Source organism: Microtus pennsylvanicus, chromosome 3 (genome assembly GCF_037038515.1).
Source record: "Microtus pennsylvanicus isolate mMicPen1 chromosome 3, mMicPen1.hap1, whole genome shotgun sequence".
In the NCBI taxonomy this organism is placed as follows: Eukaryota; Metazoa; Chordata; class Mammalia; order Rodentia; family Cricetidae; genus Microtus; species Microtus pennsylvanicus.
Genome location: NC_134581.1, coordinates 65042138 through 65067916, shown reverse-complemented (window position 1 = coordinate 65067916; position 25779 = coordinate 65042138). Strand labels below are relative to the sequence as shown.

General features: G+C 40.4%; 1 protein-coding gene across 1 annotated transcript; it reads left to right on the top strand.

Moving 5' to 3' along the window:
- Positions 1 to 854: 854 nt before the first annotated feature.
- Rcn2 (reticulocalbin 2) lies at positions 855 to 22475 on the top strand. Its single transcript, XM_075965838.1, has 7 exons — positions 855 to 1200; positions 1571 to 1676; positions 4241 to 4437; positions 12308 to 12421; positions 19896 to 19992; positions 20968 to 21110; positions 21643 to 22475. The coding sequence occupies exons 1-7, from the start codon at positions 1057 to 1059 to the stop codon at positions 21793 to 21795; spliced, it is 954 nt and encodes a 317-aa protein (XP_075821953.1). The 5' UTR covers positions 855 to 1056; the 3' UTR covers positions 21796 to 22475.
- The last annotated feature ends 3304 nt before the right edge of the window (positions 22476 to 25779 follow it).

Here is a 25779-nt window from a genome sequence, read left to right as displayed (position 1 = left end):
CCTGCTCCTGACCAAGAGCAATCTCTCTCTCTCTCTCTCTCTCTCTCTCTCTCTCTCTCTCTCTCTCTCTCTCTCTCTCTCTCTCTCTCTCTCTCTCTCTCTCTCTCTCTCTCTCTCTCTCTCTCTCTCTCTCTCTCCCGGTGAGCTATTTTTCTGTACAACTCTCCTTTGTCATTTTCTTCCCCCATGGGTGACGAAAGCATACATTTATCGAATCCTTCACAGTATGTACCAGTTACTGTTCTAAAGCCATTACACGATTTAATTCGCTCTTCACAACTATTTAAAAGTCTCTTTAAAGAGAAAAGGAAAGAAAATAAATTATTTTATAATAGTGCAAACGGTTCTTAAAGGGCCAAGTAATATAAATTGAACATCAGATGCAAACATCTGGCTGCAATTCCTGATACTGTACTTCCTGCTGTGGCGAAATTAAATAAGACACACTGAAGCCTGGGAAATGGATACTGCTGGTCTGTTCCTCGGGCAAAGAATTTTTTTTTTTTTTGAGGTACAATATTGTATTGTTTTTCACCAAAATCTGCAGGCTCTTTCACAGATGGAAGCCAGGAGAGATGCGCAGGGTGGCCAGAGAGTTTCCCTCCAGGAACAAGACTCAAAGGAAAAGGCGAAGTGCTAGGGAATCGGGGTTTATTCCCAAGGGTATGGCGGAAAAGGTGAAGGGGCCCGCGGGGGTCTCGCGGCCCCCGCAGCTGGCTCGCTCGCAGGCTCCAGTGGGAGGCTCTGAGCAAGGGCCCGCCTTTAGGGCAGCATGGCCCAATCAGAGACAGGCACGGCGCTCCGGGCACGCCCCCGCCCCCACGGCCATATAAGATTGGGCCTGGCGGGCCTCCGCAGCGCAGCGCTCGCCAGACATCGGACCAGGACTGCGCAGAAGCCCGGCCGCCGCCTCCTCGGCCGCCGCCCCTGCCGTCGTCCCCCGCCCCCCACAAGCAGCGCCGCCCCTCTGTGGACGCCCGCGAAGCGAGGCTGCCAAGCCCGGGCTCCGCCTGCCTCGTTCCTCGCTGTTTTCCCCGTCCTCGCCGGGCGGGCGCGATGCGGCTGGGCCCGAGGCCCGCGGCGCTGGGGCTGCTGCTGCTCTACGCCGCGGTGGCCGGCGCCGGCAAGGCAGAGGAGCTGCATTACCCGCAGGGCGAGCACCGGGCCGACTACGACCGCGAGGCGCTGCTGGGCGTCCAGGTGAGGATGCCAGGCAGGGTTCCGCACCGCCACGGGCTTTGTCCAGTGACAAAGCTGGGCGGCCAGGCGAGGCCTTGGCTGGGGCGGCCTGACAATGGGGGCCGGGCGGGGCTCCGCTTGCGCCCTAGGGGCCCCTGAGGCCTGTAAAAGCTGGTGGAACTGTTGCAGCTCCAGAGCTAAGTCCTTTCTATTACTGGAACTAAGATGTCAGGATCACTTAAGGTGGTAGGGGGACGTATTGAAGAGAAAGTGTGGGTCGTCCTGAAACCTTTGGGGCCAATGAGGCATGCGGTAGCCCTATTTCCCTTCACCATTGTACCCCACTGATTGTAGTACTTGATTCTCCTGTGTGTGATTTTCCTCCCTAAAGGAAGACGTCGATGAGTATGTTAAACTTGGCCACGAAGAGCAGCAGAGACGACTGCAGTCGATCATAAAGAAAATTGACTCGGACTCAGATGGTTTTCTCACTGAAAGTAAGGACTGTCTGGCACCGCCAACAATGGAGAAAGCCCTTTGTAGGAGATTAGTGTACATTTAAGAACAGTGTTGTCTGTTGAATATAGATTGCTGGTGTTCCAACAAGCTAAAAGTACTGTGGTGTGGAGGATGGATCTTATACCTGGAAGTTAGGCTACCGAATAAAATCAGTGCTTGCTCCAGTGGTACGCAAACATCACTGCCCATAATAGGATAAGTTTGCAAGTCATACCTTGAGACACCCTCTGTTTCACATCACTTTCCCCATTGCCCTTAGTCTGATCCATTTTAGAGACATTTGCCCAGACCCTTCTTAAGACTTCACATGATACAACAGTACTCTTTGAGAATGTAGAATTTTAAGAATCTGTTTTTATTAGTTTATTATAACAATAAGCAAATAGAAAACATTCTATTGCATTGAATTCTATTTATTGCAATATAAAAAATGTTGGTGCTGATGGGGCCTTAGAATCATTTATCTCCACAGAGAAAAAGAGACTGAGGTACAAAGAGGAAAACCTTATTTTCAAGTAAATGGTAAACCTAGGAGTAGAATTCAACTATCTTAGTCTTAGTTCAGCTTTTAATGTCCTCAATTCAAAACAAACAACACAAGACTGCTTTTAGGTAGGCTGTTAGGCAAAAATGGAACGCACAGATGATTGAGAGAGTGTTCTGAATAAATTGCTAGCAGTACCACTCCCCCCCAATTTGGTTCAAGTGAATACTGAATTCCAGGATAATCCTTTGAAGGCTCAGAAATTTGTTATTGTGACAGCAAGCTGTCTGCGGTGTCGCTTTGTTGTTCAGCATCCAGATAATGAAGTTAGCGGAGAGGGAATTACAGTGTGTGCTGTCACTAAAGTCACACTGGCGCAGTGATGAAACCTCTGAACTGATAGGGGAGGTCTGTGTTTGGTTACACCACAGTAGACAAATGGAGTTGATCTGGAAAACTGTAGTACTTGTTGGAATCTAGATGTATTTAAATAGTCTGGTTCTTCATTTACAGGTAAGAAAACAAGAACTTGAAAGGTCAGCTCCCTCTTAGGGCCAAGTTGAACTGTGAGCCTGCAGTGCTGGTCCCTGTCACATTCTGTGTTCTACTGTGCTCCACTAAATCTTTTAGAGTAAAGACTTGTGGTCCTTACGGAAACACAAAAGCCACTTGAGGACCCTGAAGAGAACTTTGCTGATTTGATGGCCAGGGCTGGGAGTCTCTGAAGCTGGGCCCAAAGGCCCTGAGGCAAGCTTAAACCAGGGAGTTAAGGCCAGCTTGGGCAACAAGGAGAGAGACCCTCATTTTTTTTATTTTATTTTTTTAAAAAGTTCTTAAGTGGTAACAAAACACCATAGTTCAAGCTCTGAAGCCAAAAGTAGGTTAGAATCTTGACTTGGTCTTTCTGAACCTCAGTTTCTTTTTTTTTTTTTTTTTTTTTTTTTTGGTTTTTTGAGACAGGGTTTCTCTGTGGCTTTGGAGCCTGTCCTGGAACTAGCTCTGTATACCAGGCTGGTCTCGAACTCACAGAGATCCGCCTGCCTCTGCCTCCCGAGTGCTGGGATTAAAGGCGTGCGCCACCACCGCCCGGCTTGAACCTCAGTTTCTTTAACTAAAATAATGATAATTATAAGTTTGTTCAGTGTGTGGTTGCATGAAAGTGATTAGGGTTTTGGGGTGGGAGGTAGGAATTGCCTTTGCATGTCTGTCTACCCGAGCCCTTACAGACCAGCAGAGAAGCACCAGTCTTTAAACCCGGTGCTATGTGCTCGTTCTCTGCTCGCAAGTATTGGTCGCGTGCTCCTTACCTGTTTTCTGTGATGCAGTGTAATAACTGCCTCTATGAAGACATTCTTAAACATTTGTTTATCTGAAAATGGGCATTTGGAATTTAAGAAGTTACCCTATTCCTTCAGGTACCAAGAGAAAACAGGCAGTTATGTAAGAAAGGCAGAAAATAACCTTGCTACTTTGTTAAAATATCTTCCACATGGCTATGATGTTTAAAGGAACTATACCATACCAGCATTTCTCTGCTTTGGGGCAGAACTTGAATACCTGTTCACAATTTAAGCCATATTTACAAACATACCTTGATTGAGGTATGATGGCCCCCAATTGTATCCAGTCCCAACACTTGGAAGGCAGAGCCAGGGGATCTCTGAGTTAGAGGACCAGCCTGGTCCATGTAGTGAGTTCTAGGCCAATCTGACTACATAGTAAGACCTTGTCCTAAAAAAAAAAAAAAGGAGCACATAGTAAATATATATATATATATGTGTGTGTGTTTGTTCAATTTATAAGTTAAAGGAAAGCTTAAACCTTTTATAAATAATAAACCTTTTTTTTCTCTAATACATAGTAAGGTATGTAGCCATTCAAATACCTGTGCTTAGGAGACATATGCACAGCTCTCCCCACCTCCTCATTTTTATCGTACTATAAGGCCAGTTTTCACGTTTTGCAAACATGGAAGTTACTTTTTCAAAAAAAAGTTCAGAAATCGTCACTCAGATGGGAATTCTTGTGAACGTTCTGTGTGCTCGGCAATTCTCACAGGTGAGCTCAGTCAGTGGATTCAGATGTCTTTCAAGCATTACGCTATGCAAGAAGCCAAACAGCAGTTTGTCGAGTATGATAAGAACAGTGACGGCACTGTGACATGGGATGAGTACAACATCCAAATGTACGACCGCGTGATTGACTTTGACGAGAACACTGCTCTGGATGACACGGAGGAGGAGTCCTTTAGGCAGGTGGGTCCACCCTGTCTCTGTACTGTTTGAGTGAGTACAAACAGGCTGGGGTCCTAGACAGTTGCCTTGTTCACTGGGCAGCCCCCAGTTCCACTTCAGTGGTTGCTTTGATTGTTTCCTTTTAGCCAAATGTACACTCTTAACTCTGAGCCAAAAGTCTCCCTGCACCTGTTTCCTCTTCACCTATTTGTCCTCCTTAATTGCGTTGCGGTGATACTAATATGTATCCCAGTATTTTATCTTTAAAATAATTTAACCATCAGCTTTATATCATATTTACATATTTTAATGCATATCTCTATCCTTTAAAAATTATATGAAATAAAAATGTAATTGTAGCAAAATATATTATTTTCCATTATCTTATTTTTTTTTTTGTCGTGATTCTTGTCGAAGTTAGAGAACACCCTGGGTGTCAGTCTTCACCTTGCCCTTTGTTTGAGACGGGGTCTCTTGTAAACTGCTGCATGTCTCCACCTTCACTGGAGAGGTGCGGTGATTGCAGACCATCATGTCTGAACCCAGGTGCTCACACTTTCATGGCAAGCCCCTTACCCACTGAGCCATCTCCCCTTACATCTCCCCTTTGCACATTTTTTTAAATGGTATTGAAGATTAAACCCAGGGCTGTGTGCATTTAAACAAGCACTCCACTATGAGCTCTATCTCATGCCCATTTCAACCTTTTTAAAGAGTTTTCAGTAGTGTTGATTATATTCCTCTTGTTCGACCAGTTCGTCAAACTCTTTATTTTGCAAAACTGAATTCTGTGTACCCATCGTGCCCATTAAACAGTAACTCCTGTTCCTGCTCCCTCCATTCGATCATGAATTTGCCTGTCCCCAGTCCTTCATGGAAGGAAAATCGTGTTTGTCTTGTTTATGACTGCCTTATTTCACTTAACATAATGCCCTCAAAGTTTATCCATGTTTTAACATATGCCAAAATGTTCTACCTAGAAGGGGCATGGTTTAAAAAGACCAAATATCTGCCTGGCAGTGGTGGCTCCTTTAATCCCAGCACTCAGGAGGCAGAGGCAGTCAGATCTCTGAGTTTGAGGCCAACCTGGTCTATCTACAAAGCAAGTTCTAAGATAGCCAGAACTACACAGGAAAACCATGTCTACAAAAATAAACAAAAAAGACCAAATATTCTAATGTGTATGTGTGAGAGAGAGAGCCATGTCTTCTTGAATTTTTTTTGATTCTCTGGAATTTTCATACATTTATATAATGTATTTTAATCGCGTTCACCTTTCGTTACCTCCCTCTGATTTCCTCTAGTACCCACCTTATCTGATCTTTTCCCAACTTCATATCCTTCTATTCCGTTGACTCCTATAATGAGTGTGGTATACAAATCTCTCTTCTAGCTCTTGCTTTTGCTTGTCTTGGGTACATTTCCAGAAATAAGATTGTTGGAGTAGCTCTGTGTTTAATTTTCTGAAGGTATAGTTTACCATAGTGCTGCGTTTTTATAATAACTCACTTCTGAAGGCCCAGTCATTTTGCAGTCTGTTAAGCGTGGAATTTTATTTTATTTTATTGTTTGTTTTGTTTTTTTGAGCCAGGGTTTCTCTGTGTGTACTTCTGGCTGTCTTGGAACTCACAGAGATCCACCTGCTTTTGCCTCCTGAGTGCTGGGATAAAGGTGTGCGCCACCATAGCCAGCTGAGTTTTAGTTTTTTTTATTTTGTTTTATTTTTCGAGACCGGGTTTCTCTGTAGTTCAATTTTAATTTTTTTAAAGCAAATAAATAGCTTAAGCAGAAATGAGAACTATTTTTATTAAGAACTTTTTAAGACTTGAAGGAAGTTTGCTAAACCAAAAGTATATCAATATAAATGACTGTGTGCTTGAGAAATTAACATTCCAAAAGCATTTAAAAAATTTTAATGTAGAAAAGAATAAAAATAAAAACAAATACTTTGTTGTAAATGATATATCTCAAAAAGGTTAAGGTGACTAGAAATCATTTGAGCCTTTCTGTTTTATTTGCATATGGACCTCTAATGGTCATCATTTATTATTATATGTAGTATTTATTTTAGAATTGCACTGGCCACGTAAACGATATAGGCTACCACTGACTCCAACTTCTTTTTTTTTTTTGCTACTGACTATTCTCTTTTTGCTTGTTTGTTTGTTTTGTTTTGAAACAGTGTCTTACTGTGTAGCTCTGGCTGGCCCATAACGCTCCATGTAGACCACTCTCCCTCAGACTCACAGAGATCCACCTGTCTCTGAGTGCCTGCACCACCACTTTCTGGCTTGAAGGCTGGACCTGCCCATATGTCACCAGTGTGCAGGTGAAGGGTTTCATCCTCCAAGCCAGTCTGCCAGGTTTCATAGCCAGCTCTACCACTTAACAGTTGCTAAACCTCCCTTACCTCAATTCCCTCATCTCTAAAAGTGGGATAATCCCCACTGAGGATAATAATAGTATGGGAAAACAATATATAGTAACAGTTGGAATGATGAGTAGTTAATTTCCAGTTGAAAGAATATTATAAAAGAAGCAGTACCTGGGAGGTGGCATCAAGAAGATCTCAAGTGAGAGGCATGACTGTTTGGGGCCAGCAAGATGGCTCACTTGATAATGGTGCTTGCCGCCGGGACTTAGGACCTGAGTTTCCTGGTGGATGAAGAGAACTGAGTGTCACAAGTTGTTCTCTGACCTCCATATGTGCTATAATACCACCACCTTCCAAAATAAATAATGTTTAAAAATGTAATGAAGAGTTGAGAAATGGCATAGTCGTTAAGATCACTTGTTGCTTTTCCAGAATACCCAGGTTCAATTCCCAGAACCCACAACTGCAGTCCCAGGGATCTTCTGGCCTCTGTGGGTACCAGGCATGCATGTGGTACACAGGCATACATGCAAATAAAACACCCATACACATAACTTTTCTTAATTTAATGGAAAAAAAAAGACCTGTTACATAAACAGAAGAAACCTGTACAATTCACAGAAGTTTATATTTAATAAAAGTGTTTAGGCATTTGTTAACTACATCAGCTATACGTTAGGATTTCATTTGTAGGAGAAAGATAGACTTTTGTTTCCCTTTTCCTTCTTTGAATCTTTGTTTCTAGCACCCTAAGGGAAATGTAGGTCAGTCTTTTCTCCTGGAGAGTGCTGAAGAGAAAACACATGGCGATGAGACTGATAAGGGTTCTCCTCAGCACTGTGAGATTTCTGGGACTTTTCTAAAAGCCATGATACGCTGCTGTGACCTTCCTGCCAGGGAATAACAGAGACTTCAAATACGATATTTTAAAACTACTAGTTAGAGCCGGGCGGTGGTGGCGCATGCCTTTAATTCCAGCACTTGGGAGGCAGAGGCAGGTGGATCTCTGAGTTCGAGACCAGCCTGGTCTACAAGAGCTAGTTCCAGGACAGGCTCCAAAACCACAGAGAAACCCTGTCTCGAAAAACCAAAAAAAACCCAAACTACTAGTTAGGTTGTAATTTCCTGTTTCCTATTTTCACTCCTTCCCAACATTCTTTGTACCACTCCAAAGAATTACTGTCCCACTAAAAAATATGTATCCCTGGGCACAAGCACCTGCATACATGAACACATGGAAAGTATGTGTTTCTGTATTCTGGGGAAGGAGTTTTATATAAGACATGATGGCATTGACATTAAAGGTTTAATTTTGAATAGATATATTGCCTGTTTACAGAAATACAAATACTCCTTTTAAAAGATGTCTTGTTCAAATGCTGTACTCCCATCAAGTATTCATTACATGTTGCTGTAAGGCTATTTTTTAAGAGTGAATTAAGGGGCTGGAGAGATGGCTCAGAAGTTAAGAGCATTTACTGCTTTTTCAGAGGCCCTGACTTGGAGGTTCCAACATCTCCATATCTTTGTAACTCCAGTTCCTGGTGATTGGTTGTCCTCTTCTGGCCTCTGAGAACTCCAGTACTAACGTGGTACACATAAACTCCCATAAGCACACACACATAAAAGTAAATATATGTTAATAACTAGAAGTTGGGTTTTTTTTTTTAAAGAATGAGTTAAATGGATCTTTTATCCTAATGGAAATGATATAGCCCCAAATAAACACTTGCTGGTAGGAATCCTATTGGCTATTATTTGACCAAGAATATTACTATCGTTTTGTTGTTCTAATCATACTTTTTTTAGGATTTGATCATTTATAACCTTCCAAAAATTGGTGTAGAATGTAAGATAAACCCAGAGAGAGTGTACATTATTCTTCAAAATATAAAGAATCTGGGCATGGTGGTGTGTGCCTTTAATCCCAGTACTCATGAGACAGAAGCAGGCAGAGCCTTACTAGTTCCAGGCCAACCAAGTCTACATAGTGAGACTCTGCCTCAAAAAATAAATTATAAAAGATGGAGCCTGAGTCAGTTACAAACTAAAAATTAGACAAGAATAAAATAGTCATAAAAAGCAGATATCTGAACAAAATAAAATCTCTATTGAAACCTAGTAGAAAATCAAAACTTCATATCAGAATATTAAATAATCTGTAAACAGATGTGCAGTAAATGAGGACAATGACCTTAAAATGTAAGCAATGTATAAGTATCTTGATCAGAGATAGTAATAATATATAACACAATATAAAAATATATCCTAAAAATTATATCAGTATATAAAATGTCTTAAACGGGTAGAAACATGTATGCATACAATCTGACAAAATAATTTTGCATAGGTGTACAAATATTGTAAACAGAAATAACATATAATTTGAACTTGTATCAATTCTAAAAGTGCCTCAGTTTTGGCCCTATTATCAAACCGTGTTTTTAAGGAGAAAATATTAAGGACAAAGCTAATCCCTGGAATTAAATATAGGGGTGTAGGAGGCAAATCACATAAGCCTTGTATAATACCATCCATGGTATAAGTAAAAAAATGTTGGACTCTTGGATTATTAAATTATCTGTCATTTTGACCTTTTAAATTACAAATTTAACCCTATAATTCTAACCTGTAACAAGTTGGAGTAGGTGCAATAACCCTTACTGGCCAGTAGGTGTCGCAGTTGTGGTCGCATGGCTCGCTTGAACAGTTTGAATTAGTTTTTACTGAAAAATACACTCAAATTAAAAGCAGTTATTTAGTGTAAATTACAGACTGTGTGCTCCACGGAGGTCCCTGACTGGTCAGCAGCCACACAGGGACAGCAAGGCAGCAACACCAACAGAGACACCTGGGGAAGCCTGCACCCTGCCTGAGCTTCTGTGGTGCATGGGGAAAGCTGGACCCACAAGCCAGCCACAATCTGCCATTGGCGCTGGTGTCTGGAGACCTGGAGCGGCTCCTAGATGCCACCGAGGCTAACGGCTACTCAGGGCCATGGCAAATGCACCACGTGGATCCTGGCAGCAGCTGGCCAAAGCTGTGCGGGACCCCAGCCCCAAGATTTGGTTGGGCGCCGTTAAAAATTAATGCAGATCAAAAAATACCAGACTAACTACAAGATAGACCAATTATAATTTTCTTTATTATAAGGGGCAAACTCACAAAACAGGAATGGAAAGTCCAAGCTCAGCTATGTAGCTCAAAAACCACAGAGATGGGGTGGGAAAGGGGGGAAACCTCAAGCCACAGGGCGTTTTTCTCCAGGTACCCAAAAGGTCATGCCCTAACCTAATCCCACCTCTTAAAGATCATTGGCTGACAAAGATTCCCCATCAATTGTCTTAATTTACAATTCAAAATACATATATTCACTTCTTTAATATAAGGCATTTTTAAGAGACTTAAAGTTTTTTATTTATTTATACATATGGGTATTTTGCTTACATGTATGTCTGTGTACCATGTGCAGGTCTGATGTCCTCAGAGGCCAGAAGAGAGCATTGAATTCCCCAGGAACTGGACTCACAGAAGATTGTGAGATGTCCTTTGGGTACAGGGACTCAAACTTCTGTTCTCTAGAAAAATAGCCAGTGCTTTTAACGACTGAGCCATCTATCTCCCCAGCCTCAATAGACAGCTTGTTGTGTAGCCTCAAACTTGTGATCCTGCTGCCTCAATCTCCCAAGTGCTGGGATTACAAGTGTTTCCAGCAGTTGGCACAGTCAATTGCAATCATGAAATATGACACTCCTCCAAATGCTTTTCCTCTTCCTCTCCTTCCTGTGTCCTCCCTCCTTCGCTTCTTGAAAGAGAGCCTTTCTTTCCATAGGCAAATCTAGCCAAAGTTAGCTCACTCTGCTAAAACATGGAATTTTTTTTTCTCCAGGTTGAAGAGTTCTTTCATAAGGAAATCAAAACATTTGGTATTTCGAACAGTGATTTATTCAAAAAGACTTAGTTGACTGTACACAGGACCTCAAATTCTTGTTTTTCTACTTCTCCCCATGTTAAACCTGAACGTTAAACATAAATTACTTGTTCTAAAATATTTAAAGTTATGAAACATAAATGCAGCTATTTGGAAACATTTTTTCCTTGTTATAATTGAGAGAATGTGACTGGCTTATACAATCTAAATGTTTAGAAACCAAATTCTTTAAGGGAGCTGTGAGCCTTCTCTGGGTGTCAGTGAAACACCTACTGTTTAAGAAAATAATTTCTGAGTAAGCTATTCTAAAAAAAATTAACAGTGGTAAAACACATAAATTAAAAATTGCTGAGAGCATTTGTAATTACGTTTTAAAAAACAAAGTTTACTGCATGCAAGTTTTTAGAATAGAAGGCTATTCCCCAAAATATTCAAAATAGAAAGTGTATGATGTTAGGAATATGGCTTTCATAGCTGTTGGCTACAGAATTATCCTCGAACATTATATCAAAGGCATCCCTGCCCCTAATTGATGAATCATTTCTGTACTTGAACATACTTTAAAAGGAAAACAGAAAGTGTTTATTTAGCCTCCAGGATGAGATGCCATTAAACCTTTGGACTATTTACTTCTGATTACATAGTTACCAGAATGAAGAGCCTACTAAGAGCAGACCTCCATCAGTAGTAAGAAGAGGGGTGTCTCAAAATAAGGGATTATTCTTCTGAAACATATTTTTGTTTGAGCGGTTTTGTTTCTTTTTTTTTTTTAACAGGGTCTTTCAATGTAGCTGAGACCAGTCTGTATCTTATAGACTGGCCTTAAACTCACAGAGATTCGCCTGCCTCGGCCTTTTAAGTGATATTAACACATTTTTGAAAATCATTTAGAGGAACCAGAAACAGTTTTAAAAAGCTCTACCAAGATTATAATTGGCTGTCTTAAGTTTGTTGTTTTGGAAGTATTCCAAAACTACTGGGCTGAATTATTGAGGTCTAAATATCTGTGGCTTTTATCAAATCATGTAATCTCAATTACTCTGTCAACAATATAATATAATACTTTGTTATTCGGGCTTTGTTTTTTCATTTATTTTGAGATACGGTCTGACTTTTTAGCACAGGCTGACCCCAGAGTCCTGATCCTCCTGCCTCAGTGTCTGGAGTGCTAAGATTCCAGGTGTGTGCCACCACCCCAGGCTAACACAATGTACTCAGTACACGTCAGGGTTACTATTCGGGTTACACAGTAGCAGCTGTCATACAAGTTTCTTAGTAGAGATTTTTGTACCAATTTTAGAGAAGAGGAAACCAAAGATGTTAAGCAGCTTGCCCTGAATGCCATAGTTTAAATAGTGTCTTGCTACAGCCAAGGTCTATATCCATCTGACTGTGGTGCTCTGTCTCTGTGTTGCCAATATGGATGTTTGTGATTAGCGCCACCCACTTCCAGAAGGCTATTATAAAGATAAATGAGATGATGTATGAAAATGTACTTTAAATCTCACATTGTGTGCATTTTTCAGTGTTTTTCAAAGCTGATATGGTACTGAGATCCCTAAATTTACTCTTTTTACCCCCCAAAGCTTCATTTAAAGGACAAGAAGCGATTTGAAAAAGCTAACCAGGATGCTGGTCCTGGTCTGAATCTGGAAGAATTTATTGCATTTGAGCACCCTGAAGAAGTTGATTATATGACGGTAAGGAGCAAGTTTAACAGCATTTTTGAGTGACTAAAACCTACTTGCTAAGTTATTGAGAATGAGTTGTGAAACAAACAGTTTAGAGGCGAGCAGACTCATGTTCAGATGCCCCCCTCACATAAGACTGAAAGTGGTGAGGGCGAGAGAAGGGTTTTGTTCTCAGTCTGCGTATATGAGCAGCAGGCTTCCCCCGGCTGCCTCTCCTCTCATAACCATTACTTCCCATCAAGGCCTTTCCCTCCCTTTCAGAGTTTTCAGGCCTTTTCTAGGCTTTTGATGTTCTTACCAGTAGAGTGCTCATGTAGTTCACACCTTACTTACGAGAACTTCTGGTCTAGAAAAGTGAATCACATTTTGTTTGGTTTTCCGAGGATGGGATGCTTTTTTGATTTTATACATAGCTCTCATTCCCTGAGTACCTAAAAGAAGTGCTAGTCTGGGAATATCGTTCAGTAGCCTGCAAAGGCTGTCGTCCCCAGCACCACAAACATGTGATGGGTCAGCTCTTTTTTGGGGGTCAGGAGGGTTCAAGACAGGATTTTTCTGTGCAGCCCTGACTGTCTTGGAAATCACTCTGTAGACCAGGCTGGCCTCGAACTCACAGAGATGCATCTGCTTCTGCCTCCCAAGTGCTGGAATTAAAGGTGTGCCCCACCACCGCTAGTCAATGGGTCAGCTCTTTGACACTGAACTGTTGGATTCTGGTTTAATTGTCCTAACACTAGTTGAGCCCCTGTGTTTAGCAAGTTTCTTGAGAAGCCTTACTTCCCATCATATTCATAAGAAAAAATTTAATGATAATACATATGTACTGAAAGCTGTTGTATAGCATAAGCCAGCTTTGTGGCTTTTATTTTCTGGCTATTTTATGAAGGGCAATGTAGCTTTTGTTGAGTGGATAATGACCAGAATCTGCTGTCTTGAATAACAAGCAGGCACATTTTTCTCCATAGCTCAGTGGCAAGACTGCCATTATGCCACTTTTCTTGTCATTGTGAAGTTTCTAATTTCTTGGCACAAAGGACATGACCTAGTTTAAGACCAGTGCTAGGTGGCATTTAAATGCCAAAGCTTAGCTGGGTCAAGCTAATTGAGTTCTAGAAAAGCAGGCAGAGAATACTGGACCTTGACTTTTTAGAGAACAAGAAGCGGTTGACTGAGGATGGGGAGAGCGGGCGAAAGCAATTAAATAATAGTCATTATGTAATAGAAGCCTGGCAAGGGCGCAGTATAGATTTCATCAACGTTCTGAAGACTGCAATGCCAATAATGTTGATTTACAAAATTAGTGTTAAGAAATAGAAAGAACCCTGAAGTTTCCAGCCTGTATAAAAGTGACAAAAGCTGTACCTTTGACACCGTGGGATACAGCAGACGGCGCCCTCCTTGGTTGTGCTTTCTATGCTGTGTTGGAGCTGATGGCAGCACATGAGATGTGTGATCACTGTGTGGGATCTCACTGAGAGCAGCATCTTTGACTCCTACTTACCTTGCTTATTTTTATATTGCCTTTTCCCCCCTCTAAATGATATGTTGGGTATAGAAAAAGACAGGGATACAGGATCAGTTAGGTGATTTTTACTGTAGATTCAAGTTAGAATTTAATTTGAAAGGTATGTATGTTCTATTTTTGTGGTTCTGGGAATTGAACATGGGATTTTGTATCTGCTATATCCCGGCCCTTATAAGTTATGTAAACTGGCCTTGAACTCACTGTGTGGTGTGGGCAGGCCTTCAATTTTCAGTCCCCACGTCTCAGACTCCCAAGTTGCTGGCACAGCTGGTCTTCTCCACCAGGCCTAGCTTTAAGATATTTTCATTCATATTGTTCTAAAAATTCCTTTAAAGTATGGCAACATAACTAAAATCTGTTATAGCCTATAGCCCAAGGATATTACTTGAGTGGTAGAAATACCATTTTGATCAGTGATTCTTAACTTTTGTTAGATTACCAACTCCCTTGTTTAAGAACATGATTTAAAAATAAATAAATAAATAAACTGAAGTCTATCCCAGAAGAAGTGTAAGTAGACCTACCACCCAAAATATTAGATTATATTTTTATGAGATTTTCACATACTTTATCTAAAACTATTCCTTGGGTTCCTAGCCTTTTCTATATGTAAAATGTATACAGTTTGGTTTTTAAAAGAACAATATTATGTATTTCAGTGTTACTTCATAAAAATATAGGTGAAGCCCTGGGATTTGTCCAGACTGGAAATTTGAGAAGACATTTCAGATACAAAGTCCGGATTGAGAGGCATAGGGAGCAGCAGGTAGGGAAGAAATGAGAATCATAGTGCGAAGCCTGAGAGTAGGCAGGCTGGTAATTAAAGAGAAAAGCAAAGCTCCGTGACCAGCACAGCACAGATGTAGGTAAAGGACCCAAGGTCAGAGGGTCAGAGTCTTGATGTTGCCAGAGCTGAGACGTGAGCTAAGGGAAAGAAACACTCCACATATGAAACAGCTGGAGAATTGGTTGTTTGGTAAGAGCTTGAAACAAGTGAGGAACGTTTAGAATAGTGAATGATGTAGGTTTAGGAGCCATAAGGGGACTGAATTTGGAAGTCAAGAACTGTAGTTGGTCTTTTTTATCGAATTTTCTTTGGACTACCAGTCCCCAAATAATGACAGACCAATTAGTTATGAAAACTTGGCCTTAGCTTAGGCTTGTTTCCAACTAGCTCTTACAACTTAAATAAACCCATTCATATTCAACTACATTCTGCTACGTGGCTTATTACTTACCCTCTAAACTATACATCCAACTCCCACATCTCGCTGACTTAATCCCCTTCCCACCACATGCCTCAGATTCTTTCCAAGTTCCTTTCCCTCCCCGGAAGTTTTGCCTATCCTCTCTTGTCCAGCTATTGGCCATTCAACTCTTTATTTTAGGCAGAGACACATCTTCATAGTCTACAAAAAGATTATCTGAAAACATTTCCGCTTTTGTCTAAATAAAAAGGTTTTAACTCTAACACAGTAGAACTATACACAATAAGAACAATTATCAGGTAAGAATTACATTCACAATATCCAGTCCATTAGTATTTGGCAAATTTTGAGAAAGTACTCTATTATCTATCTTATCTTGAGTTCAAAGTTTGTATCATAACTTGTATTACCAGCCTAAAAATACCCTTTTAGACTTTAAAACATTTTTTTAGATAAACCACTTCAGCTTTTATATCTCTTAACCTTTATAAACTTTACATCCTTTTTTGCGAGTTTTTTTTCCTTAAAAATTTGGTAACAAAACTGTAAAACTAACTAATTTAGTCTTCACCCCCATCAGAGACCTGAGAAGGATAAGATATTACCTGAGTAAACAGGAAGTGCAGAGCTAGCAACTTCAAAACTATAGAAATGACAGAGACTGCTGGCTGCCTGGACAGTCACCCAAGGTTCCTCTGCTGTTGCGGGAGGTCCTCCCACTCCTCCAGCCTATAGCCGCTGAGATACCAGCCCATTGGGGCGTGGTCTCTCTCCCTTTAAAAAAGCGGCCACTTCCCTCTCCTCTCTCTCTTCACTTCCTGCTCCACCGGTGACTAGACTCCCTTCCTGGTTGCGTAGAGGGCTGTTGTCTGGGACAGCGATCTGTAAGTTTTTTCCCCTTTAAATAAATACCACCCTATTAATCATAATTCCAAACTGGTGTGGCATTGTTTGTGACTTACGCCTTCAGTTGGCGCCCAATGTGGGGCGTGGTCTCTCAGCGGCTATAGGCTGGAGGAGTGGGAGGACCTCCCGCAACACTCTGCAATGTTGGGCCATCCATCTTTGGCCTAAAGGCCTAGAATATTTGACAGACTTTTCTGTAAAGCAGGAATTTTGAAGGACTGTCTGGCCAAATTTGACAAATGCCTTCTTTTGTGTCCTGCTTGTGCAATTTGGACAGCATACTGTCAACAGTTGAGGCAAGGGCAGTTTCTTGCCCAGTGACTAACTTTGCTACCTTGAAAGCAATCTCAGTATGGAAGTTCTTCAGTGCCCATCTATCTTCTCAGAAGTGGATTGGTGCTGCCATATGCAGACATGTCTCACTGTCAAGAAAAGCCTTATGTTAGTAAAACATCTTAAATGTCATATTTTTTAGATCTCTGAAGTATTTGAAGATCACCTCTCTATCTAAAATATATATTTAATCTTGAAAACATACCTAACGTGACTACAAATTTGATTGTTATATATAACTACTAACCTGCATTTCTTAATTTCCTAAACAGTTTGTAATAATAGTTTTTAAGGATTAGAACTTTACATTTTCAAATGAGCTGTATAGATACAATACCTTAAACAAGAGTAGAAATATGTATACAGAACAACATAATAAAAATAACCTTACATTTGTATCAATATACAAAAATCCATATCATTGTAAATATTTCAGATTAGTAGTTGCTTTATAGTTTAAAATTGATACAGTAATCTACATTTTTATCTTATTATTCCTTTATCCCCCCCCCCTTTTTTTATAAAGAAATCTCAAAATCTAACCTCTTTTGCTTAGACCTGACCATGACCAGTAACAATTTGCAACCCACCCCCCTAAATGATGACAAACATCCATAACCCACCAAGCAACCAAAAACTACTCCTTCACCTCTCGGGAATGGGGGTGTCATGTTCTTAAAATTGCTTCCTGTTGTTTGGTGGTGATGGCATCTTTGGTGGTCCCTGAGAAAACTGAAATAATAGTCAAGCCTTGGGAGAGCTAGCTGTATCATTTGTTGTCCAGTCTTGATGTATAGGAAGGTACAGAGCTTAACTGAAGTCCTGACTAGAGCAATCTGTGAGGCTGGATCATCTCAGCTAGCTGCTTTGAAGTTGTTTTAGATGTAGATTTTTTAAAAGATTTATTTATTTATTTAGTATAGTGTTCTACCTGCATGTGTCCTTGAAGCCAGAAGACACCAGATCTTATTACAGATGGTTGTGAGCCACCATGTGGTTGCTGGGAATTGAACTCAGGACCTCTGGAAGAGCCGTAAGTGCTCTTAGCCTCTGAACCATCTCTCCAGCCCCCTAGATGTAGATTTTTGAGGAAACTGCAGCAGAAGCATTCTTAGAGGCTGGATCACCTAGACTACTTGTCTTAATTGGTGTCTGGCACTTTTTGTTCTGAAAACACATAAACTTTTTAAGGTAGCTTATATATCTGTATTAACACAAATATGGAATATGCAGTATGCCCAAATCATCTAAAGATGATTTTTCTTCTCTGTTTGAGCATGTAAAAGGCATCTGTCAACCTTATAAGTTGGTTTGGACTGCATAACCAAACTGTAATATAAATTTCCATCCATGCCATGTGAAAGGTTGGCATGTAATAATAAGTCAAGAGGACTCTGTAGCCAACAAGATTTATCACATCTCCAGTCTCAGAGCTGCTCCCATGTAGAATGATCAGCATGTGCGTAACCTGTCTTTTATCTTTCCTGGTTTCTTCCTTCCTGTCTGTATCAAAGATTTTCAGGAGGTCTCCCCCAGTCAAATCTGATCTTTATTAATTTTGTGGAAACAAAAGCATAACCTCTCTCCTAATTAACACATTTCCTGACTTCCATTCCGAAATTAGGACAGCCTTAAAATGTATAGGTTTGTTTAATTTAGAAGTTTACATGATCTAATGTCTCTTGGCGATGTTTGTTCACTCATCAGCATTCAAAAATTTCAAAGTAGGTCCAGATGCTCTGTGTACCTCCCATCCTTACATGGTTTATTCCTTTTTTTAAAAAAAAATATTACTTTACTCTTTCTTTAAAGAATTTACTTTCTTGTTTTTAAACTATTTTTTTCTCTGACGGTCTATGCCCATTTTTTCCCCTTTCCTCAGCACCTCAGCACATTTTCAAGCATACTGTACCTGTAATAGTATGTTAAAAAAAAAAAAAAACTCAGGTTTTTTTTTTTGTCTGTACCTGGCTTTTTGCATATCTATAGTTTTCTCTGACCACATGAGCCAAGCCTTAAATGACCAAGCTATCTTCTGCATGGCTCTGCTTAGCACATGGCGCTGGTAACAGGCTCTGCCTCCCTCAGGTACATCCAGCAGGCTGCCCCACTGGTTCTGGACTGTAGCTGCTGTTTGCCCTTCTGTGAGAGTCAAGCAAGAAGGTGCATTTACCTGCTCCAGTTGTGAGAATTGGTGGAACTGTGCTGTAGCAAGTGTTTGTACCTAAGGCTGTGTAGCATACCAACTACTTGAGTGCTCAGCTGCACAGCAGGGCCTCTTAAAGGAGCCACACCTCTGTATGCCAGCCACCGGGTCTGCTTGAGAGCATGGTTACTATGGCTCCATGTTTGGAACTTTTTTCTGCTTTTGCTGGACCTATGTGGATATATGTGGCTGCACATTGGATGCCAAATATAGTCACTTTCATCAGACTCTCTTTGACCCGTCAGTCTCCAGATAATGACACAGAGACTTAGCCTTAATTATGAAAGCTTGGCCTTAGTTTAGGCTTGTTCCCAACTAACTCTTATAACTTTATAAGAACTCATTTATATTCATCTGCGTTCTGCCATGTCACTTACCTCTCCTCCATACAGATATGTCCAACTCCATCTCTGTTTCTCTGGCCTATTCCCCCATGCCTCATTCCTTCCAGGATCCTCTCTATTCCCCCCAGAAGTCCTGCCTATCCACTCCTGCCTAGCACCATTTAACTCTATTAAACCAATCAGAAGGCGCTTTAGGAAGAGACATATCTTCACAGTGTACTAAAGATTATCCCACAGCTGTTCCCACCCTGAAGAAAGAGTAACATCTGTGTGCTGAGGAATACAAGGTCATGATCTTTGAGAGCCTTTACTAGATTGCAGAGCTAATGGAGGGGGACTGGGGGTAGTCAGAGGTGTATTTTTCTTTCATACATTTTAATAAAAAATATTATTACTTCCCTCTTCTCTTTCCAGCTCCCTTTCCTCTAACTTTTTTCATGCTCCCTGGGACACTCAGATTGATAACTTCTTTTTCTTGATTGGTGTAGCACATATATGTATATGTATGCCTAAGTATGTAAGTACAAACCACTGACCACTTTGTATTGGAGAACCAGTTAGTGTGCTCATCCCTGGAAAAGGCTAATTCTCAGTCTCTCAGCAGTCATTAGTGTCCTGTAGTTCTTTGTCTAGCGGTAGACCCCATGAGACTTTCAGAAATGTCTTCTTGAGAGGGAAGAGAATATACAGAAAGCAGGAGCCTGTGTTTAGTGCTGAGGTTGTTTATGAAAGTGAAATAGAATTCTTCACAACACAGGAGAATAAAGATGTATAATTTACAATCACTCAGTACTTGGGAGTCTATTCTTACTTCTGAGTTCCAGAATTTACAAACGTTTTCCTGCAAATCTGAGCAGCCAGAATGATTGTTTATGAGGAAGTTCTGCAATAGGATTGGTTAAGAAGATAGCATTGAGATGTTGGTGACAATGATTCTTTCTTTTGAATGAATATCTGATAGGAGTTCGTCATTCAAGAGGCTTTAGAAGAACATGACAAAAATGGTGATGGCTTTGTTAGTTTGGAAGAATTTCTTGGCGATTACAGGCGTGATCCAAGTAAGTTGCCCGAGGGTAAGGCAGAAAGAGTCGGGGTAGGGATTATGGAAGTAGTGATGTTTAGTGAGGCTCTGTATGACAAGAGGAGCCACACAGGCACTCCCAGCTTACCTGACATGCTAGTTTGCTCATTTTTATTTCCATATATGTTTCAAACATTTCCTTCCCTTTCTAGCAAATATAATGTTATTAAATGTTTATGTAAATTAAAAGGAGGAAAGAAGGCTGTCTTTAAACAAGCTCCTATGCCTCTCTATGTAGATCTTGATAAGTGACATAAAATACTGCAAGTAGTGTAGGCTAGATGAAGTAAGTTTGACCTTAAGGGGAATTAATTTCCTTTCTTTAAGCTGTTGTCCATTACCAGAATTGTTGCTTGCAACCTTTAAAAAAAAATGAGGTTTTAAAGTTGTTTTCCTGGCTTGTTATTGCAAATGAAATTTAAATAAGGCATTGCTGTATATGAACATGTAAAACAGTCAGTAGTCACGTGATGTATATCAAAATGCTACGCTGAGCTGGGCACGTGGCTGTTTTCAAAGTGTTGCCTAGCATGCAGGAGACCCCTGGCTTCTAGCCTCAGTACTGCACTAACCAGGCATGTGGCACATGGAGTGCAAAGTCATCTTCAGCTACGTAGGGACTAGTCTGTCTAGACCCTGTCTCAAAACAACTTTTTAATTAAAAATAAATGTTACCCACTTGAAAATTAGGAAAACTAGAAATCAGGATAAATACTACTTTATTAAATTTGTAACAATTAAGGCTGAGTTATTTAGTTAATATCTCATCTTTGGAAATCTTTACATATTTATCCTTGTTTCAGAATTTTTCTGGTAAGAGTTCTGTTTCATTGGGTTTCTTTTTGTAGTAAACTTTAAATTCACTTCCTTTATTTTAGAGATATATCAAGCTTCTTACTGGTTTGTGATAGTCTTAATGTATTTGTGGGTTTGTTTTTGCTTTTTTATTAAGCTGCAAATGAAGATCCAGAATGGATACTTGTTGAGAAGGACAGATTTGTGAATGATTACGACAAGGATAATGATGGCCGGCTCGATCCCCAAGAGCTTTTGTCATGGGTAGTGCCCAATAATCAGGGCATTGCACAAGAGGAAGTAAGTATTACAGAATTGCTGTTCCCCTTCCTAACATACAGTTTGTGTTATTGATAGGAAAGGAAGCTGGGAATCTCCATCCAAAGAAAAAAGAAATGGAATTACTTAGGATATATTGTTGTGCTTTAAATTAAATGATGAACTTTCATATTGTCAAGGAGACAAGGAAGTTAAGATTATATCTTGTCCTGATCTTCAGACACAGTCTATATGATGACATTTTGTGTCGTACCTTTGGAGGCTCAAGTGCATTGCACCCTGTACTAACCTGATACTGACCCTGTGTGGTGATGCAGAACCGAGGACAGATTAAATAAGGGGCTGATGAGAGAAGCAGTAGACAGACATAGGGGCATGTATAATGGTTTACACGTATAATGTATAATGTATATCATGTTATAATGTATAATAGAGATGTAGACATTAATGAGTTCTTGGTATAACTAAGTGGTTTTGACAAGTCACACTAAAATGTGAACATTTTGTTTAAAAGACTTATTCTGGACACCTTTTGGTTTGGTTTATTTTAAAGGCTCTTCATCTAATTGATGAGATGGATTTGAATGGTGACAAAAAGCTGTCTGAAGAAGAGATTCTGGAAAACCAAGACTTGTTTCTTACCAGTGAAGCCACCGATTATGGCAGGCAGCTCCATGACGACTATTTCTACCATGATGAGCTTTAACTCCTAAGTGTGCCCAAGTGCAGGATGGGTCCTTTTGTAGTTTGCTACCAGCTTTACTTTTATGATAAAATATCGATGTTGTATTTTACACTCTTAAGTCTTACCATATCAAATCTTAATGTAGATTATCATTTTGGGCCTTCTAGAAGAAAAACAAAACAAAAGTTGATATTTATTTCAAGATTTATTGAAGGAGTAAAACATTAATATCGTGCCATATGACCACACAGTCTTTCCTAAGTACTCCGTCTGTTGTAGTACTGTGCTGTGGAATGATTGAGTTCTGTTTCCATACTTGAAAAGATGGAGGAAGGTAGACATGTCTAAACAATAGTGTTTAAGTAGCATGTGATGAAGCGATCAGTTTTTGTTCTGTACTAAGTAGATTTACTTTTGAAACTGACAAAGGACAGTGTTTTTAGGTTTAGTGTTATATTTTAAAACCTTTTAAGGAACCTTCAGAAGGACTTAAACCTCACGTAGATGTTGAGAAGTTCTACTTAATTTTAAAATGGTTTCTATAAAGGGTTTTGTCGTATGAAATAGAACTTTATATTTTTGCATATGTATAGATAGTAATTATATTTAATGTATAACTATAGCATTATGGTGAGTGGAAATTGACATTGTCCAGACTCTTCATTTTTGACTGATTAAAAATAAACTGTCCTATCTTTTTATATGTTTGTTTTTTAATTTTTCCAGATAAACTTTAAATTAAGCACAGGGTTCATTTTATTTTACATTATTCATTCCTTTATTCAGGTAGTGGATGGTCTCAAAACTGTTAATTATTCTTGGTGTATATTCTTATTTTGCCTTTTTTTAAATAAAAAAAATAAAAATATGTTATAATTGAATGTACACCTGAGACATTTTCAGTTGCTTATGTTGAGTGTGATTTTGCATTTTGGTACTAAAAATGTTTTTGTTTTGTTTAAGATGTTAGTAATCAAGCCCAGGGCCTCTTGCATTCTAGACAAATGTTTTGCTACTGAGCTAAAAATTATGGAGGCTAAGAGCCATCCTCACTGAGCACTTATTAAAACCCAGACAGCTGGTTTTAATCTTATTCAGGAATCAACATACCTTTGTTAGGGTGCAGAAAAGTGGGTAAGGAATTAACTTTTTGGACTTGTGACTTACAGATCCCTTCTTTGAGGGTGAAAGTCAGTTGGAAAATTTGTTAATTATTTTCAGGCTACCATTGTCTCATAGAACCCCCAGTCAGGTTACCATGCTCTTCTGAGGATTTGAGAAGACCACTCCCCACCCGTCAGCTCTTTTCGGACAGAGTTGACTGACAACTACTGCCCTGCCTTTGCTGACATTGATGTCGATGCAAACGCAAAACTCACTTTTAATGTTAGCTTTTACCCTTGTAGCTGAGGTGCATGGTTTCATTTTAACTTAAAACATAGCTAACTATAGTCATTTAAGAATTGAATTATTGTCATCATCTGTCACTTCTCAGCCTCACTGATCTTTAAAATAGCTGATTGGCTTTCAGCATGTTAAATATTTTTCTTAGTAGATCCTCTAAAGCTCCTGTCACAAACGTTAAACAATTAATACAAATTTAATTTCAGTCCTTAGCAGAAATACTTTCTTTTTTTTTAAATATGTATTAATTTATTATGTATACAATATTCTGTCTGTGTGTATACCTGCAGGACAGAAGAGGGCACCAGACCCCATTACAGGTGGTTGTGAGCCACCATGTGGTTGCTGGGAATTGAACTCAGGACCTTTGGAAGAGCAGACAATGCTCTTAACCTCTGAGCCATCTCTCCAGCCCCAGAAATACTTTCACTAAGTTAAGAAGTCGCCAGTTCTGGTGGCTCAGACTGGTAAGATTTGCTGAAGGCGGCAGAGGTAGGAGGATCTGGAGTTCAAGACTAGTCTGGGATACACTTTAAAAAAGAAAGAGAGAGAACCAGGTGGTGGTGGTGCACGCCTTTAATCCCAGCACTTGGGAGGCAGAGACAGGCAGGTCTCAGAGAGTTTGAGGCCAGCCTGGTCTACAGAGCGAGTTCTAGGACAGGCTCCAAATCTACAGAGAAACCGTGTCTCAAAACAAACAAACAAAAGTTATTGCTGTCCATTCAGTATGGATAGGCTTAGCCCTCTTATAGGTGGGCAGTGAATGGCTCCAACCAGTTGAATGTAGTTGTCACTTCCTGACTAGATCAATGTCAACCCCTTTCCTCTGTCAAGGCACTATGGAGAAGGCCCAGTGGAAACAGTGGAGCCACAGAGTCAGGTCCATGGTTGCTCAGTAGCCACACAGAGATCAAATGGATCCACAGTGGAAATAAGCTTTTATTATGCTAGATTAAAGATGTGGATAATTTTGCTGTTTATGAAACAAAGCACGATTCAGTCCATCCTACATGGAGAATTTAGCATTGAGGACGTGACTTATTTAAGTAGGCATTTAAACCAAAAGCATCTTCCACCAAAACAATAGAATTGTTCTCATTTCCTCTTCTGTTTTGAAAGAGTTCACCCAAAGCTGTGGCTCTCTTGCCTCCACCTGCCCTTGGGCTGCTCTCACGGTCCGCATCCTGCCCTATAGTGGAGCAGTCATGACAGTCCAGTTCACTTTGGTGTCGTGTAAATGCGTCCTGTAATAGCTCTGTAGTGTCTCAGGCATGGTCTGTTGTCCTTAGAGTTAGTGCCCGCCCGAGTAGCGTGTCTGCACTAAGGAGGCTGGCTGTGTAGTTCAGTTGGTAGAGTGCTTGCCTAGCACACAAACACAGGGCTCCATCTCAGGCACCACGTAACATTGGGGAGGTAGAGGCAAGAGGATCAGAAATTCAAAGTTTTGTTTTTGTTTTGCGGGCAGTGGTGGAGCACTCTAGTCCCAGCACTCCAGAGGCAGACAGATCTTTTGAGTTCAAGTCCAACCTGACTACAGAACAAATTCCAGGACTGCCGGAGCTACACAGAGAAACCCTGTCTCAGGAAACCAAAAGTAGAAAAAAAGTGTCATGTGGCAAAAAGAGGTAGCATAAAAACTGAGCTGGAAGTCCATGCAGCTTGTCCCGTGGTAAAGCGGAACACAAGGTGAACTGAAGGCTCTGCTGTCTTCACTGCTGCGTCTTCAGGTCCTGGTGGTGAGCACATGGATCAGGGCACTAAGGGACTGGAACATGGTGAGAACCGACATATTGTCTGTCACAGTGACTTTTTTTTAATAACTTGGTCTCTTGATTCCATGTGGTCTCTGGTTCATACGTATGTGAAATGTATAGAAACAGAAAGTAGATTTTGGCGTTTGCCAGGGAAAGGTGTGAGAAGGTTGAATGATGAATCCCTGCTTTTCTGTTGGGGTTGATGAAAATAAAATAAAATAGGGCTCATGGTGCGGAATTCTGAATATATCAGCATTTAAAGGGTGAAGGATCCAAGAGAAACTACTTTATGAATAGCCTTGCATAGAAAATAGTTATTCTTTGTCCCGCACAATGTCACAGCCTTTCATGATTCATGAAAGACCTGCCTATGAACAAACATCCAAGCCTGGAGTCAAATTCTTCTTTAAATGAATTCTCCTTACATAGTTCTGATATGTGCCACATTCCGGAATTTGCCTGCTTTGTAGATAAAGGAAAGTGATGTTCTTCAACCTTTTCCAGTGTTCTGCAGAAAACCGGGTCACAAATGGCAGTGCTGCCATCTTCTGGTACAGTCTTGTAAGTTATTCTGAAAGAATGATCCTTCAGGCCTTCCTTCCAGGTAGCGAATGATGCACCATTCACAGAGGCAGGGCAGGTTTAAGAGAACCAATAGGAACTGGTGATGTGCCTGCAGCAAGCAACAGAAGAGCCTTTCTGCACCTTGACCTGTGTTTGATGATAAAGTCCAGTCACATGAGCTGTTACCAAGCAGACATATCAATTTTGCAGATGTCTCAGCAAAGAAGGCAAACAATGCCCTGATCACTTTACCCCTGTGTCTCCTTCTTATGCACTGGCCTGT

Excerpts from the sequence above, each read along its gene's own strand:
- Rcn2 (XM_075965838.1), top strand. The coding sequence starts at position 1,057 with ATGCGGCTGGGCCCGAGGCCCGCGGCGCTGGGGCTGCTGCTGCTCTAC. Across the intron at positions 1,677-4,240 it reads AGATGGTTTTCTCACTGAAA|GTGAGCTCAGTCAGTGGATT; the intron begins GTAAGGACTGTC and ends CAATTCTCACAG. Across the intron at positions 19,993-20,967 it reads CGATTACAGGCGTGATCCAA|CTGCAAATGAAGATCCAGAA; the intron begins GTAAGTTGCCCG and ends TTTTTTATTAAG.